We start from the raw sequence: 18,742 nt of genomic DNA on the forward strand, positions 1-18,742 counted from the left end.
CACTGTTGTGATTGCGTGAATCGGATTAGCTGTCGAGAACAAGCCAAGCCTGAGTCTCCCATTCAGTCAAGATGGAGAAATGGGGGTCTGGGGGGGGGGGGGTCCAGAAAAAGTGCCAAAGAGGAGCCCCAAAAGAACTCCGCATGTTGATGGGCTGATGGTAAGGGGAGTGGTTTCTCGATCCTACAAGGCTTCAATAAAAGCCACTTGTGTGGACCTCCGAGGAGCCTTGCACTTTCCAGTAGCATCAAAGGCATCTGTTACACCGAAAGAGACAGACACTACAGCCTTAATTTTTTTAAAGAAATTTTAAAAAAATTGTTTAAAAGAACTTTTAAAAATCATTTTAATTCATTTGTCAATTTAAGAGGGCCTCTTTTGTATAAAAAATAACAAAAATGAGCAGTTTGCTGTGCTTCATCATATTCTCCTTGACCCTGGCTGGCATTGCTTACAGTCATCCGACAGCATATCCAGGTAAGATTTCAATTTGTATCCCCTTTAAAGTGATACATTTGTTATTTTAAATCAAAAGTGAACGAACCGTGTAATGAGCAAAATACTTCCACACAGCAGGAGGGTTCACCAAAGGTTTGTGGGGTTGGTAACACACAGCGACGTTGGCTTTATGCCAGTAGACCACCACATTTGGGAACAATTCGGGAATAAATCGCCATTGTGGTCGGCGTTCACGTTCGCAAAGTTAGATCTTGCTCTGTGAAACAGGAAGTTCATTATATATATATATATATATATATATATATATATATATATATATATATAAATTTAAATTTCTATTGTTATTTTTTTTAATCAGTCAGTCACTTTGCTAGCTAGTTTGGTTATTCATTTGGACCATCTATTGGTCGACTCTAAAATTGAAATAGCATTGATTGTTCGTTAGATGCAATAAAATGAGTGTATTTTCATGAACAAAAAATATGTTGAAAAGTAGTATCATTAAATATGGTAGGTTCATACTCCACACACACCCAAAAATCTATATATGTTATTTTATGTTGCGAGTTGATTTAATGCACTTCTAGCATCATCCGCATGCTAATTGCTGACTCAGCGTCGGCGGGATAGCCAGACAACTTTGTGCTATTCAGAGTTGTCTGAGGGAGGGACAACACTGGGAAGTAGTGAAGTTTTTTTTCTTCTTCCAAATGTTCCCACAACAACCAGTGAGCGCAGGAGAGGGGGGGGATGGGCGGCACTATGAGAAAGCGCTTGTTTAATGAGCGAACATAAGCTTTGAACCAGGAAAACGATAGCAGGCTTTTACTACTTTCTCATTTTCAAAGCATTATTGTAAATAAACCAGTGGTGGGCCGTCAGGGACTGCAAGGCCTGCTCTGCTGGCCTTAAAATATGTGAATCACTGACTGATGTTAATTACGTTCTGTCCATGAACTCTTATTAGATAATTGAAAATTGTCTTTCAGCTACATTTCATTACTTTTCCCCTGTTGCATCATTTATTACAAGGGTCAGGAATCTACCTGGATGCCTTCACAGTCAATTCTGGAAGCCTTCACAATCAATTAAGATTGGCTAGTCGCTAGCCAATCATAGTATCACTAGCCGCTAGCGATACTAGCATACTGGCCAGAGTTAGCACACTGTATCTGGAGCGAGCTGCATAATCAAATACAGTAAAGTCTCGTTATATCGATATCGGATATATCGATAGTCCCGGTTATATCGATACTATTTCTATGCACGCACGGAGAAAATTACATGCAAACAGGGTCGGATATATCGATAGTCCCGGTTATATCGATATTTTTTCGGACTCCCTTGAATATCGATATAACGAGACTTTACTGTATATTGTTGTGTTGATTTAATCACGGTTTTGTCAACCCACAATGGCTGAAGAAAGGGAAGAAATTGATTTGGTAGTAGATAAACTGTTCAAGCCATTTTCAAGACTGACTTTTGAAGAAGAAATGAACATTAATAAGATTGGACATCTCCCAAGCTAGCAAAAATAGCAAATATTGCACTTTTATGAGGTTATCATGAATCCACACGTTCATCGTGAAAATTCGAAGTTTAATGACAATATTTCTTAAGTTTCTTCAAGTCACACGTTATTTCCTGACCGACGGCACCCTCTAGAGGACGTGTAGTAATATCACAGCACACTCAAGGCTGGTTGAGTCAGACATAGCACTACTGAAGGCCCACCACTGTAAATAACATTTATTCATTTTATAGCAAAATTATAAACAATGCAACCGACACCAATTACTATTTGCCGTACGCATGTCTGCTAACAGTCACAGAGAACAGACATTTTATTTTTTTCTACAAAGATTCCTTTGCATGGGACTTTGTGGCCACATGCTAATGGCGAGAGGAAAAAAGAACCAGACTCAATTATATCTGGAATAATTTCTAAATGAACTGGGCAATTCTGAAATGTAAATTTCTGCACTGCGAGACTAATGAAGGCTAATCCAATGTAATCTGATGTTATCACCGCTACTCTGTAGTTCATAAAAACAAATTGTTAGCCACTCCTGTTAGCACTCATGCAGCGCATCTGGTAGAGCAACACAGCTAGTCCACCTGCTCACAGTGTGCCCCCTGTCCACTTCGTGACTCACTGCCACACTCAAATCATTTTGGCATAAACTGCCACAAAGTAACGAGCGTCCTGACAGAAACAGAGTCACAATCGACGGCCAAATGTGTCAAACCGCATACTGAACGATAGCCAAATAACACTTTTCCGTAAAAGTCTGTTAAGTGTGATTCCAGCTAGGAGTGTTGGTCTTTGGTCGCTAGTGCTGCGTTGTGGGCCACTCAAAAATGGCCGCAATCCAAATCCGGGGCTCAAATCGTGTTTAGGTTACCAAATCAGACAGCGAAGAGGCACACTTGCTTTTTACTTATCTGCTCATAAATTGTGAGGGAAATCTGACACGACAGGTCGGCGAGCAGGGATTTGCGTGGACTGTCAAGTAGGCACCAACCCGCGCCACTGTGCTGTACCCGCTTTCTATATTCGTGCTCATTATTCATTACCAAAAGCGTGTACAGTATTGTAATTAGTGAAGAGGTTTGGACGTGCGTTGATTTCCCCCAGCTAGGCTTGTTAATTATCCTGCCAAATCGACACAAACAGGCCAGCACTGAAGGAGTGAAAAGTTCAAGGTTGTAATTTTCAAGCATCATCAATAGTTTACTAATCAATCACAGTCATAGATTTGAAATTTACAAATGAATCCAAATTATTTAATGAATACCTTAACTCATTCACTGCCATTCCCGAATGTATTTGGGTTTTGAAAATATGTGGAACACCATTCCCGAATTTGTATGGATTTTGCTTTTTCTTGCGGGGGTGTGGTGAGAACGCGCTGGTCAGACCTCTGGCAATATTTTTTGCCCTTCAACGAGGATGCAGCATTTGCCCTGTTTAAAGCCGCCCCCATTTCAAGATCAGATAACTCCAGATCCATATAATTTAATTCAGGTTATGTTTTTTTCATGCTTGGGTGCCGATAAAACGCTGGCCATGACCTCTGGCAATGTTTTATTCTTTTTCACAAGGAGGCAGCATTTCCCTTTTTTTCCACGCTAGCGCTTTGTTCCAGCTTTAGCTATTGTTAAAGCGCTATAGAAACCAATATGTATTTTATTGCATTGTATTTTGGACAGCCGCCCTCATTTCAAGCTCATATAACTCCAGACCCATATAATTTAGGAATTAACTCTTTTTTCCTGATGAATGTCTGAGGTTTCTTACGCTGCATCGAATGGTTATGTAGTCCTAAAACTCAATATTCTGTGGGTCCTGCAATTTCAGTGAAAATGCCAAAAACCCTGGCACTGGACTGGACACATTTTTGCACATGTCTGTGAATTAAAAGGCCGATTTACAAATTCTGAAGTCGAATTGTGTGACCGAGAATCACATCTGGAGAGTCCATTTTCATGTAATGTCGTCTGCTCGAGGATTTAAAAGCTGGTTAGTCAATCGGAATCCCTCAGGTTTTAAGCACACTTCATGAAACGGGCACTCATGCAGAGTATTTATGAGGCCTGGTAAAGATTTGCGTCATTCTTTGCAACACAGTCCACCCCCCAAAAAAAATTACTCAAAAGATGCTTGGTTGGAAATTGTGTTGACGAGTCACGTTGGACATAAATTGAGTTTGGTGAGGCGTGTTCTGGTTTAATTTGAGCCAGACTGAACCTGGAAGCAATAGGGGTTGAATGATAGCTCAATCTTAACAATGTAACAACCACTGAACAAGTCCAGCTATGTCTACTGTGTGGTCATAATTCAGTACTGGGCTCTTTGGATTCACTTTCAGTGCTAATAATTTAAGTGTTAGCATGCATTAGTTCCAGATTATCTGTAAACGTGTTCGTGCATATGAATATAAAAGACATAATAAGATATAATATAATAAAAAACAATAAAAAACAAACAAAAAACAATAAGTAATTAACAATAATTAATAAACAATAAGTAATAAATAATAGGATCGGATTGGATTTGCCTTTATTAGTCTCGAGGTGGAGAAATTTACATTTCACAGCAGCAAAGTGATAATAATAAATAACAAATAATAAATAATAAAATAAACAATAAATAATAAATAAATAAATAATAAATAATAAATAATAAATAATAAATAATAAATAATAAATAATAAATAATAATAAACCTCCGATATTGGATTGGATTATCCTTTATTAGTCTTGCATTGGACTCACACTTAATTTTCAAATTCCTTTCAAATTTTTTATATGATTCCATAAACAAATGAGGGGGGGTGTATGAGACCACATACTATACGATGCATACTATATTAATGCACCTGAAACTAAATTATCTCCCATGCAATTTTATATACATATTATTTTAATCTGTCAATTACTGAGCTAGTGTGAGCTAGTTGGGTCTTTCATTTGGTCAACTCCAATATTTAAATAACATTGATTGTTTCTTATATGCAATAAAATTAAAGAGATGTATATGCAGCGTATAAGGCGCAGGGTCAACTTTTGAAGAAAATGAAGGCTTTTGGGTGTGCCTTATACACCGGAAAATAGGATATAGTAAATAAATCTGGCACGATGGATACTCGCAGGGCCAGATTCTTCCAGTTTACTCCGTGCAGGAAATCTCGTAGTTTCCGCACTATAAGGCACACCTAAAAGCCTTCGATTTGTTCAAAAACTGACCGTGAGCCTTATATATGGAAAAAGTTTTAAATTATTAATTGAAAAAGTTGCGCTTCATAATGCGGTGCGCCTTATGGTCCGGAAAATATGATATTTTTCTGCTAAACATCCACTAGTCCCAACAACGTTCCAACGGAATCATCCGAAATCTAGAAGGTACTTTTTCAGAGTGGCTCACAGCAGTTCCTGACTCCAATTACCAAACTGGTTGAAGGGCTGTACCTGTGGAGACAAGGGGTCAAGGGGTTGTGTACATCTGTCCATCTGGGGCTTATTATTGCCAAGAGTGGGGCACTGCGGTTTGGCTGCTTCAGTACCACTTATCCAACCTCCGTGAGGTCAAAAAATTGTGATTACAGAGGTTGTGGGAACCCAAAATAAATGAACTGCCATTTGGATGGTGTGCTGTTTGTCGTAAAGGAATATAGTCATTTTGCTGATGTGTTGTGTGTGTTGGAAGTTTTGTTTATATCTGTTTCAACTCAAGCTCTGGCAGAACCATGAAAAGACGAACTCAACTTTTCTAAGTACGTTCAACCATTTCATCTTTTCTATAGTGAAGGTGATGGCCGACCTCGGAGACAACGTTATTTTGCCCTGCCATCTCCCGCAAAAAAGCCACAGCTTCTTGAGCGTTGGCATCCGAGTCAAGTGGACCAAGGTAGCGGAGGATGAAGCCCTGAACGAAGACGTTCTGCTTTCCATGGGCTTCCATAAGAAAGCGTACGGAAGCTTCGAGGATCGCGTCTACCTGGTGGAGAACGATAGCGACGACGCGTCCTTGGTGATCACCAACGTTTCCATGGTTGATGCCGGAACCTATCGTTGCGAGATCATCAACGGCATGCGAGATACCATTCAAGATATTGGCCTGGAGGTTCAAAGTGGCCTCAGTGATGGTAAATTGATTTATATTACCTAGCTGTTTGATTTTTGTGGTCCTATACTTTGTTAAACTCATTCACTGCCATTCCCGAATTTATTCCGATCAAGCGCTGGTCAGACCTCTGGCAATGTTTTGCCCTCCCACGAGGGGGCAGCCTTTGAGTTTGGTCGAGCCGAAAAACCGAAACAAATGTCATTATAATCAATGTAATCAATGTCTGCTTTTTATTGTTGGTTTTTTAATCGTGACTGAACAATACAAACACGCCTGCTCACAATGCAACGCTACATGAGGATAATGTGTCGGTCACAATGAAACGCAACACAAGGAAATGACGTATAAGCAAGCGTCCGGGAGTCAATAGTGCATTTAGGTGCGCTCAGTTTGGTTTAGAACAGAGTTTTGATTGTAAACCGAAGCATAAAAAAATGTGAAATTTTTGGTCAAGAACCAAATTGGTCGAAAACAGACGTTCGAAAACCGAGGTTTAACTGTACAGTGATACCTCAGCTTACGAACTGAATTGGTTCTCATAAAGTGTGTGTAAGGCAAAAAGTTCACCTGCTAAACATTTATTTCCCATCAGAACAGAAAAATGAGAATAATCCGTTACCAGGTCGCCATAAAACATTATTTTCTATTAAATAAGCCTTAAAACTACACAAAATATACATTATTTTACGTATAAATGTGCTATTGGATTGTAATTAAAGAAATAAACTGTACTGTATAATAAAATCGTTTTATTTACCTTTGTGAGTGAGGGTATTATCAAGAGGAAACTCCATCAACGGCCATCACAATGTCCCTGCTAGCTACTTTTCGTTAATTCAAATCAACAGAAGTTTTTCAACCTCTTCTGTTGCCTGAGACCGTTGCTTAGACAACACAGAAACACTCTTAGCCACACGTAGCAAAGGTCGACTTAGCATACTGGTACTGGGACGCAAAGTCATACAAACGTACACCTTGTTCGTGTATTTCGATGATCTCCTTCTTCTGCTCGACCGTAATTTTCTTTTGTGTCCTCTTCAGCTTAAAACTAGCCTGTGGTGGGGTCTTTTTCGGTCCCATAATAGCAAAATTACTCCACTCGATAGTAAACCACGTCTGCACTCAAAGGGGATGTGGAAAACTAGTCCGCCAGCCATCGTGGCGCCGTTTGGTTTGGTCCGTCCGCCGAAAAGTAGTTCATATGCCAAGATTATATTCTCACGGATTTAATGTTCGTAAGGTGAAAAGTTCGTGAATTAAAGTGTTCGTAAACTGAGGTATCACTGTATTTGGCCATTTTGGACTGTTGGAGAGTTGTCCACTGCATCAAATTCAGGCACGCTATAATGCCCTCACTACCTTGCAGCAATCCTTTGTTGTTCCAACAATATTTTGAGAGTCACCTATGTTGTACTGACAGAAATGGAGGACATTTAGTGCAATTGTTTGAATGGTCTTTCCCCCCCCCCTAACAGGTGTGGTGTTCCCCTACTCTCCACCACTCGGCCGCTACAGCTTTCCCTTCGACAAGGCTGTGCAAGCTTGTTTGGATCAGGACGCGGTAGTCGCCTCCTTTGACCAACTCTTTGAAGCCTGGAAGGACGGCATGGACTGGTGCAACGCTGGCTGGCTGAGGGATGGCACCGTGCAGTACCCCATCACAAAACCGAGAGTACGTTGCGGTGGGGCCAACAACAGACCCGGCCTCAGGAACTACGGCAGGCGTAACAAGTACATCAGTCGCTTTGATGTGTTCTGCTTTGCCAGGCCATTAAAGGGTGAGTATTAAGGCTAACGTTTGTACATTTTTGGACCCAGCAAATAAACATAATAATAATAATAATAATAATAATAATAATAATAATAATAATAATTTTCATTTATAAGCGCCTTTCAAAACTCTCAAGGTCACTTTACAGTCACAGGATCAGTTTTTCTGTGGTTGAGCAGTGGCAGTCACATGCACCAGTCACATTCACTTAACCGGGAATAACTCAAATTGCTCTTCCATGAACTGATAAATTTGTAACCTGGCTAATGAGCTCTCCCTGTGAATGAGTTTCAAGTCGTAATTTACTCCGGTGGTAGTTTCCCAAGTCCTAAATTCTGTCCAAGACCAGATCTCCTCGATGAAGATGACAGTTTAAAGGGCAACCAACGTCACTTTTTTGTTTTTTAACTGACATCAGAAAAACGTTTTATAGCATCTAAAATACCCAAAACATGCAGTATGATATTTTTAGTCAAATGCAAAACACCAACAAAAATGACTTAAAGTGTCCAAAATCTGCAAAAAATTGAGCTGCGAATTGAGCATTTTCAGAAAGTCTCGCCCCCAGTTCGTGATGTCACACCAAGACGTCTTGCATTGCAGCAGAATCAAAACAATGGCTTCAGATTCGGAGAATGCGCTCTCTTGTTACACATCCAGTTATGAATATGATTCAAATAGTTCTGAAGAGGAAAGCATAAATGTTTACAATCGATTAAAGAATTATATGTGCCATTTTGAGGCAACATTGGGGGAAAATCTATCACCCAAAAAAAAGAGGCACACAATGGCGACCTCCAGTGGCCACCTCCGCTTCCACAGGCTGATAAATTCCTTATATGGAGCTTGGACGCCCTCTTCTGTCGGCTTTTGGGTGCAACACAGTTCTCAGACCAAACATGTACAGCAAAATCCATTGACGTTGATGAAGGACATAGCTATATATAGCTATATGCGGTGGAATCTTATTAAAATACACCCAGTAGAAGTCATTTGAAGCAATTTTACAAATTATGTACACAACTTGTCGACGTCGGTTGTCCTTTAACTTGCAGTGTGTGTTAAACTTAGATTGACCTCAGGCCATCTGCGCCTTTTATTTGGTTGGGTAGCGAATCATGAAACTTTTAAATATGATAACTTCTTATTCTGTCTAATCTCTATCAATGAGTTAATTGGTTCTAGATTTCAAGCAAGGTAGTCCACATAGCAAATTAAAATTTACTAGTCAACAGATGCTTTGTTGCCAACTCTAAATTGTCACATGACAATTCCAACATTCAATTTGACTGAAACTAATTTTTCCCGATCAAATGTTGATTGGTCTACTCCACCGCAGGACATTTTTACTGGCTGTTCCAGACTGAAAGGCTCAATTTCCATGAGGCCGTCCAGGCTTGCTCCGACGACGGCGCAGAAATTGCCAAAGTGGGTCACATATTCGCCGCTTGGAAGCTGGAAGGCTACAATCGTTGCGACGCCGGCTGGTTGGCCGACGGTAGCGTCCGCTACCCCATCTCCAGACCTAGCAAGAACTGCAGCCCCACAGAAGCTGCCGTGCGCTTTGTTGGATTTCCAGACAAGCAAGAAAAACGCTACGGTGTCTACTGCTTTAGACCAGAGCCTTGAGGAGACCTGGTAAAGCCTACATCACTAACCAAAGAGCTGCAATAACAACCTAAAATTTCCAACAACAACAAAAACGTACCTAATGTTTGGATTTTGACCAAAATCAACATTAGAAAATTAAAGGACATACCACACAATATCCAGTAGAATACAATATGCGATGTATCCAGATCACCAATTTGATGACAAGGAGTTGTTTTTTCTTCTCCACTGAGTAATGACGGAATGCTCAAAGTTCAACGCTGCTATGATTGTGCAAACATTGAATCCATACCTTTTTTTTTTGATAATACAACATTGCGATATTTTCAGCAAATGTCACCTTGCATATTGACTAAATTTTGGATTCCACGTCTGTGCAGCAGTTTACATATTACTTTGCATCGTCTTTTTCTTTCATTTCAAGCAGATGGTGCTGTTTGCATGCTTTTTTCGTTTTATTTCACAGGTAAAAATGAATGTAAACGACTTTGTGATTTCGTTGGAATAACGAAACAATTATATTCTTTTATGTTTAAAAATCTTGTGTTTTTTTTTACATTTCTCTTTCTTTTTTTTGAAACAATTCTGACTTCATTTTCCTACAAAACAATTTTTTAAGAAATAATGAAATATAAAACATGTTATTTCACGTTGTGGAGTTCTTCTTCCCCAAAAACAACGAATATATACCGTACACATTTTTTTTAATGTCATAAAACTTAAACACGCAATTAAAAGGACAACCCACACCATTTTTTGTTTCCTAACTGACATCAGAAAAATGTTCCAAATAGCATCTAAAATACCCAAGACACGCAGGCTGATATTTTTAGTCAAATGACAAACATCAATAAAAATGAGTTAAATAGTCCAAAAACTACTTCAAAATGAAAAGAGCTCAGAAAGTTTCAGTTTCAGATGGTCCCGCCCCCTTGTTCGTGACAAGACGTCTTGCCTTGCTCAAGAATCCAAACAAAGGCTTTAGATTCGGAGAAGATGCTTTCTTGTTACTCATCCAGTTACGAATATGATTCAAATAGTTCTGAAGAGGAAAGCATACATGTTTGCAATCGATTAAAGAAGTCCTTCCGTATCAATTCAAGCAATCAGGACTCCAATGTAATGTCCCAGAAAATGCACAAGATGGCGCCCAAGCTCCGTTGGAAATGGGTTGATTTGTCTAATGGGAATTTGTGTCAACTAGTATCAAATAGTAGTCTTGGCGCAACACACAACGATTCACCATTGTGTTATTTATGTGTTTCCCCGCCACTCCAACCATGACGATGGCCACGTGGGCTCTCTTTTGACAAAATGAAGTCATTACATTATATTTATTATTATTTATATTATATTACATTAGTAATATAGAAATGTATTGGTGAAATATACATGGATGCCTAGTCAACATAACTTATAGACAAATATCCTTTTCGGAATCCATTCATATATACCACTACAGCATTCTGCATCCAAAAAAAAAGAATGATGGGTAAATTCATCAACACATTTTTCCTTGGGTCTACATTTATGCGCTTCTTGTGTGGCACCACAACACAAAAAAAAGCAGAAGGACAAAAAAAAAAAAAAAACATGATACTTGTAAAAACATTAGACACTCACCGAGCTGAAGTCTTGTACTGTGTCACAATTGAAAGTTCTTTTCTGGCCAGGTGTCAAACTCCATCATACATGTTTTCCAATTCTTCCTGTTACAACACACCTGAATTAAGGTGTGACAAACATCAGGTTTGTGTGGTGGAACCAGGGAGGTCAAGCAAGATACACAAAATTCAAAATAACATGGTTCAAAGAAACAGGGAATAAACTCCTAACAGACAGAAACGCAACATGACAGAAGAGCGCCTTGATAGTTAAAATGAATAGAAAAAACGGGAAGAATCCAGAGAAATAAATACCAGCAATCTAACGAGCTAATGAGGAACACCTGCGAAAGACATGAGTGGCTGGAGCGAGCTGATTGGTTGACATAAGAGGCAATGCTGACAACAATAATAATAATAATAATAATAATAATAATAATAATAATAATAATAATAATAATAATAATAATAATAATAATAATTATTATTATTATTATTATTATTATTATACATTTCATTTATAAGTGTGTTTCAAAACTGAAAAATGAGTTGATGTGTAAAACGAGACACCAGGAAAACAAGTTAATCTAATGAAAAAAAGGGAAAAAATGTATAGAAAACATGTAGGATATAATAATAATAATAATAATAATAATAATAATAATAATAATAATAATAATAATAATAATAAATCAGAATCAGAATCAATCAGAATCAGAAATCCTTTCGGCTTTTCCCATCAGGGGTCGCCACAGCGAATCAGTGTACTGCATTTAGCCCGGTTTTGTGCATTCTTTTCTTTCGCACCAGCTACCTTCATGTTGCCATGACAACAAAAATCTAATTTATTTGCGCTTGTTGTTTTGTCAAAGTGTTTATTGTTTCTCTGTGAACCTGTATATTCATGTTTTTCTTAAAATCCTCCCCAAAACTTTGTTTGGAATAATTTGTCATGGATCACTTCCGGTTCCGTATCACGTGTTTCAATGAGCGAGAGAAATTGCTCGACAGAATGATACCGTCTGTTCTACGTCTTTAAAGTTTATCTACTTCCAAGGTGCACGCGTTGCGCTATTAATTTGCTTATTGATGTCTAATCGAATACATTGTAGTAATGTCGATTGTTGTTTTAAATGTCTTTTTTTCGTTTTCACGGTGTTCCACAATAAACGTTTTGGACATCAGTATGTGGCGTCATCCTTGACCCGGGTAGATACAGATATCATGCAAAGTAAGTCTAATTGAGCCAATAAATGAAAGTCTAAGAGTAAACAGTCATTTCACCATCTCACTTGAAATATTTTATTGCCGGACTGTCAGGTAATTCAGTAAAGAATGGAACTCCCTGCACCACTCTTGATCGACAGCGCCATCTGCTGGTACGGGCACAAAACTGCCTTATGTGAAGGGCCACATTTCCTTTGGCTTGTCAAATGAAATGATACTTGTATAGCATACTTATTTACATATTCATTTTTATTTCTTTGGTGAGTTAAAAAGAGAGCTGAACAGGCTGACATCTTTTTAAGAAATTGGAGAGAAAAAAATCGTCCCAGACATTCACAGTGTGACACAAGTTATAAATATAAAAAGGATATTATGTGCACATTAAGGCTGAGACACTCATAAAGACATTCACAGACCAAACAAAATCACGTTTGCATTAACAAGAAAACATTTTGTGAATTTTTACATATTTGGTATTGGTAAAACAAAGGTTTTTCAGGAAATCAGGAGCATAGGGGAAATAAATTATATGCACGACTGCTTGAACAGGTGGTCTGCTCAAGTCTTTCGGAGAGTCTCAAAAAATACATTCTCTCAAGAAACGGCAAGGTGGAGCTCAGAAGCAGCAGATGACAGCAAAGTTCGGTGGTGTATACATTGAAACAGCGTTTTGCTTATTGTAAACATGTCGCAATTTTTTTTGCTACGCCTTTGATAGAAAGCCACCGGTGTGTATCCATGTCCCATTGGTCGATGGCTTTATTGATGTGCAACATCTAGCACGCATGGACCATATTTTCAAAATAAAATAGCTTTTATTCTCAACATAGAAATAATTAAAAAAAAAAAAAAAAAAAAATGTCCCGGCCAAACATCAAGGTTGGAATTTAGGTTGGTACCTTTGAAAGCTGCCTCCGCTAAAGCATTGCTTAAAAAAATAAAAATACAACAAAAAAAAAGTTGACTTTAACTCATTCACTGCCAGACATGGGCAAAAATGTGTCCACTCCAGTGCCAGGGTTTTTGTCATTGTCACTTGAATTCCAGTACACACAGAATATTGCGTTTTAGGACTAAATCAACATTCAATACAGCGTTAGAAACCGTAGCTAGGGCCTAAAATTAATTAATTAATAAGAATTAATTCCTAAATCACGGGTGTCAAACTCATATCACATCATGGGCCACATATGGCCTCGGGAGATGTCAAGTGGGCCAGAGCATTAAAATTATACCATATTTACTATAAATAACCAAAATACCGAAACCTGTTGAAAACACACCAAGCACAAAGGTTTCCCACGCATCTCTGTAAGAAAAATATGACGTGGTCCATTTTTCATTGAAAATTCTACACTCCTTATCTACTTTTCACCATTTGGATAATGCCATTTTGGCGAATGAGTGTGTTGAAACCGCGGTTGAAAAAGCACCACTCTGCCCCTAGTGGACAATCCTTGAGATGCACCTCATTAAAAAAATGAATTCCATATCGTTCGTGCATTTTTTTCCACTTTTAAATTATCCTGCGGGCCTGATCAAACCTCCTTGGGGGCCGGTATGTTTGACACCCCTGTCCTAAATTATATGGGTCTGGAGTTATATGAGCTTGAAATGAGGACGGCTGTCCAAAATACAACGCAATACATACTGTACATATTGATTTATATAGCGCTTTAACAACAGCTGAAGCTAGAACAAAGCGCTAACATGGAAAAGGGGAAACGCTGACCCCTTGTGGAAAAAAAAAAAAAAACATTGCCGTAGGCCACGGCCAGCGCTTTATCGGCACCCAAGCATGAAAAAACTAAACCCGAACAAATTCGGGAATGGCAGTGAATGAGTTAAAACAATTCAATTGGTCTAGAGTTAAACGACGGCAACGCCAACTGCTTTGTACTACGCTGTGTAATATTGTTGTCGAAGAGCATAAACAAAATGGTTTCCAATAACGTAAGCGCTATAAATTCACACCATTTTCACTTCAGATGGAATTGCGCAACAGTCATCTAAGAATGTAATGGCACTGTTGTATTTTTTTGACAGCCTAAAACCCAAATTATTTATTATTATTATTATTTTATTTATTTTTGCATTTCCAGTAGAAAGTAGAAAATATTCCTCCGCACAGGCCATGTTCGAAATCAGTGTCTCTCATTAGGCAAAGTCAGTTTTTTTAAAAGGCACTCCCTGTTGCTGCCGCTGCTCACCCGCAGAGAAAAATACCCTGTGACTGTAAAGTGTCCTTGAGAGTTTTGAAAGGCGCTTATAAATGAAATTTATTATTATTATAAGATTCCATCGTCATCTCCAATGTAGATCAACTAGGTTGTTTGTATTCCGTTTGTGCTTGTTCCTTCTTCTTATTTTATTTTTTAGTCCTCGATCCGCATTGGTCGTCACATCCCCTTGCGTTTGTGTTCCGGTTTATTTCTCCGTACCCTGTAAAGCCGATGGTTTAGACGAAAGACCTGTTGAGACGGCCATTGCCTGAAGTTGTTGATGCTGTACACCCTTGTGTGTTGATGTTTCCGGAAGAAGGTTCTTTGATAGTTGGATGCTGCAATGAAAAAAAAAAAGTGAAAAGTTAGCTCAGGAACTTCTGATTATAAATGAAGACTTTTGCTTTGCTTACGGTTCATGCAGGTGATTTTGGGAACGTCCCAGTGTCCGTTGCCACGACAACGGATGGTTGGGAGGTGCCTTTGAATGTATCCCATACCGCACCGGTACCTAACCAGCGAGTTGACCTCATAGCGTTCACGTTGCCTCCCGAACGTTTGTGCGTTTTCCACCAGAGGGGGCTGGTTGCATGCCACTGAGGAGAGCACGAGTTACTTAAATTGAAACTTGGAAATAGTGAAACTTGAATACAGTGGTAGCTCGGTTTACGAACCCCTTGGCTTACGAACTTTTCGGTTTACGAATGTTACATTTATGAAAATTTTACTTTGGCATACAAACTTTTTTCATACATGGATCATCGTACATCAATGAGTGATGTGTCGTTCGCGAACGAGCCCGTTCTTCTGACAACAAAATGGCAGCCGACTGTTTTTGTCCTCTATTCCCCGCCCCCAGTCTTCGGTTAAAGCCATGTGATTGGTCAAGAACGCAGCAGTGAGGAGGGAGGGGTGGGTTTAAACATTAAAGAGACAGGCAGACGACAGTGAGAGTTTCAACTTTGATAGTTCAAAGGCAGAGTGTAGACTGCAAGGTTAAAATATCCATCAATCAGGCTCCACAAATGACACGCACATTGATATTATTTTTGTTATTATTATTATTATTATATGTAATATTATTATAATTATTAACATAATTGATGAGGAACTAGATACAATTATCACAGAAAAAGCACCTACAATGGATCATTCCTCAATATGGTGAAAGAAGGTTACGTTCCTCATCAAGTGTTTAATGCTGAGGAAACCGCCCACTCCATTTCATCAAGCCATCAACGACCATCACAAAGGTAAATAAAACTACTTTATTTATACAGTACAGTTTATTTCTTTAATTATAATACCAAAGCACATTTATTATACATCAAATAAGGTATATTTATCTGTAGTTTTAAGGCTTAAAAAATTAGAAAGTAGAAAATTATGTTTTATGGGGACTTGGGAACAGATTATTCTCATTTTAATGGTTTCCTATGGGAAATTCATTTTTGGGATACACACTTTTCGCCTGACACACTCTGTCTGGGAACCAATTAAGTTCGTAAGCCAAGGTATCACAGTTTTTTTGTTACATGGGGCATGCAGTGGAGGAAAAAAAAAGTTGGTCGTGATCATCAGATTTTCTGCATCATTTTTGTGTATATGACATGTACCTGGGCCCTTCTTGCACGTGAAAGTGAGATGGTAGTTGCACGGAACGTCATTCCATTGGCCGTCCTCATGCCAGATCATCACCACACAGTCCTCACCCGAAGAGAAGAAACTGTCGGGCTGGCTGGGCCTCCAGTGTTCATAGTGCTGCAATTCAAGATGTACAAATGAGTGTAAGGTATGACGTCACGTACACAGAATATCGGGGGGGGCACCTGTGTGAGAATAGATCCACTTTTTTATTCCGTGGGGGGACCCTATCAATGAAATGTTCTAAATGACATCAAGGAGCATTAAGGATCATTCCAGTCATGGAAGTCCTCCAATTATGTGATAACTGGAGTGCTTGGCACCAATAATAAATGATGTTAAATTGATTTTTGTAGCATGAGTTTTAAATTAAACCCCCAATCTCCTAACTGGGCTGCATTGAAATGACTGTCAGATTTAAAGGACAACCGACACCATTTTTTTCTTTCCTAACTGACATCAGAAAAACGTTTTATAGCATCTAAAATACCCAAAACACACATGTTGATATTTTTAGTCAAATGAAAAACACCAATAAAAATGAGTTAAAAGTGTCCCAAAACTACTTCAAAATGATCCCAGAAAAGGCAAGTTTCAGAAGGTCACGCCCCTTTGTTCGTGACGTCACACCAAGACGTCTTGCATTGCTGGAGAATCAAAAGAATGGCTTCAGAATATGCTTTCTTGTTACTCATCCAGTTATGAATATGATTCAAATAATTCTGAAGAGGAAAGCATACATGTTTGCAATCGATTAAAGAATTTATTCCGTGCCATTTTGAGGTATCTGGAGGCGGGAAATGTAGCACCAAAAATGGTCAGAAAACAGCGACCAAGCTCCCTGTGAGGAATTAATCAGCCTGTTTCCACAGGCTGATAAATTCCTTACATGGAGCTTGGTCGCCCTCTTCTGGCTCTTTTTGGTTCAACATGACGTTTTCAGACCAAACAAGTACAACTAAATACATTGATGTGATGGAAGGACTGCTACAATGTGCCCTTTTTTCGGTGAGGGGCGTTCCTTCAGTGACGTCACATACGTCTTAACACGTAAAATATAGCTATATGCGGTGGAATTTTTGTAAAATACGCTCAGTAGAAGTCATTTGAAGCCATTTTACAAATTATGGACACAACTTGTCCGGAGACGTCGGTTGTCCTTTAAATTAAACCCCCAATCGCCTAACTGGGCTGCATTTAAATGACTGTCAGATTTAATCGTTGACATAACATGACATCACACGATCTGCGTACTTAACATAACAAATGTAACTTGGCCGATGCGCTGCTCATTTACACATTTATACAACGCGTACACACATCTGAAGTGCTGGAGGGTATTCGACGTGCAATTGATGCGACCTGCAGTCTTTCAGTAAATTGTGGCTTCAAACGACCATCTTCAAAGATGAGACCCCCAATGCACCCCCACCCCCTCCCGCCTCTCACACAATCCCAGCCCCCGACCTTACCCCACGTCTTGTCCCTGGGCCGTGCTACTCTGTCATTAGGCTTTACAAACATTGCTACTTCCTGCTGGCCTCGCTGGTAACAAATGTCATCAGCTGGGCAACTGTGCACAGCAGGGTGCCATCTCTCAAAATAATCAAACAAACTCTGATCAGCCTCACGGGTTTATTCCCCCTATTTTTAATTGGTGAAAGGGCCATTTTTAATGATTCTTTTTAAATGTGAACAATGCCAGAAAGAACACAAATATACTCTATTCACCATTTACCTTATGATGAATAATGACTTTATTTTTGCATTTTATATTTTTAGAAAGTCAAAATTTCAAACATTACATTTCAACATTTATGTTGGTCCAGTTTTTATATTTACCGAATGTGCATTCCATCTTTATTCCATAATTTCAAATACTTATGTTTTTTTTTTTAATTATTTTTATTTTAAAACTTATCTTTACAATATTGTAAGCTTTACATTAAGGAAAAACACTGCCATGTTTTTTTGGATGGGCCTTTTCTGTTCGTGTATTTTAACTCATTCACTGCCAGGTGATGTGCAAAAATGTGTCCACTCCAGTGCCAGGGTTTTTGTCATTGTCACTCAAATTGCGGGACCCACAGAATACTGCATTTTAGGGCTACATAAACATTCAATTCAGCATAAGAAACCTTACTCTCTTCTTTCATCAGAAAAAATAGTTAATTCCTAAATTATATGGATCTGGAGTTATATGAGCTTCAAATGAGGGTGGCTGTCCAAAATACAATTCAATACATACATATTGGTTTATATAACGCTTCAACAACAGCTAAAGCTGGAACAAAGTGCTAACATGGAAAAAGGGAAATGCTGCCCCCTTGTGGAAGGGAACATATGTGCCAAAGGCCATGTCGCTTTATCGGCCCCCAAACAAGAAAAAAACAGGAATACATTCTGGAATGGCGTTCCATGTCATATTTTCAATTCCCGAATACATTTGGGGATGGCAGTGAATGAGTTAATGCCGATCATGACGGAAAAGAAAAAGTGGAAACAAAAGCGAGAGTATTATTATTATTATTATTATTATTATTATTATTATTATTATTATTATTATTATTAT

At 38.7% G+C, this 18,742-nt stretch overlaps 2 protein-coding genes across 2 annotated transcripts in view; one reads left to right on the top strand and one right to left on the bottom strand.

The window, feature by feature from the left end:
• The first annotated feature begins 237 nt into the window (after positions 1-237).
• On the top strand, positions 238-10,087 carry hapln1a (hyaluronan and proteoglycan link protein 1a). Its single transcript, XM_088995446.1, has 4 exons — positions 238-477; positions 5,769-6,110; positions 7,567-7,869; positions 9,202-10,087. The coding sequence occupies exons 1-4, from the start codon at positions 399-401 to the stop codon at positions 9,489-9,491; spliced, it is 1,014 nt and encodes a 337-aa protein (XP_088851572.1). The 5' UTR covers positions 238-398; the 3' UTR covers positions 9,492-10,087.
• Positions 10,088-12,365: 2,278 nt separating this feature from the next.
• Positions 12,366-18,742, bottom strand: part of vcana (versican a) — a 49,936-nt gene continuing 43,559 nt past the window's right edge. The window contains 3 exon segments of the mRNA XM_088993778.1: positions 12,366-14,864; positions 14,940-15,122; positions 16,143-16,287. Of these exon segments, the coding sequence (XP_088849904.1) occupies positions 14,704-14,864; positions 14,940-15,122; positions 16,143-16,287 (489 nt within the window). The 3' untranslated portion in view covers positions 12,366-14,703.

Source organism: Hippocampus bargibanti, linkage group LG04 (assembly GCF_051943395.1).
Source record: "Hippocampus bargibanti isolate YZ-2025 linkage group LG04, ASM5194339v1, whole genome shotgun sequence".
Taxonomy (NCBI): Eukaryota; Metazoa; Chordata; class Actinopteri; order Syngnathiformes; family Syngnathidae; genus Hippocampus; species Hippocampus bargibanti.

Coding starts and splice junctions, on each gene's coding strand:
- hapln1a (XM_088995446.1), top strand. CDS start 399: ATGAGCAGTTTGCTGTGCTTCATCATATTCTCCTTGACCCTGGCTGGC. Junction 478..5,768: donor TCATCCGACAGCATATCCAG/GTAAGATTTCAA, acceptor TCTTTTCTATAG/TGAAGGTGATGGCCGACCTC. Junction 6,111..7,566: donor TCAAAGTGGCCTCAGTGATG/GTAAATTGATTT, acceptor CCCCCCTAACAG/GTGTGGTGTTCCCCTACTCT.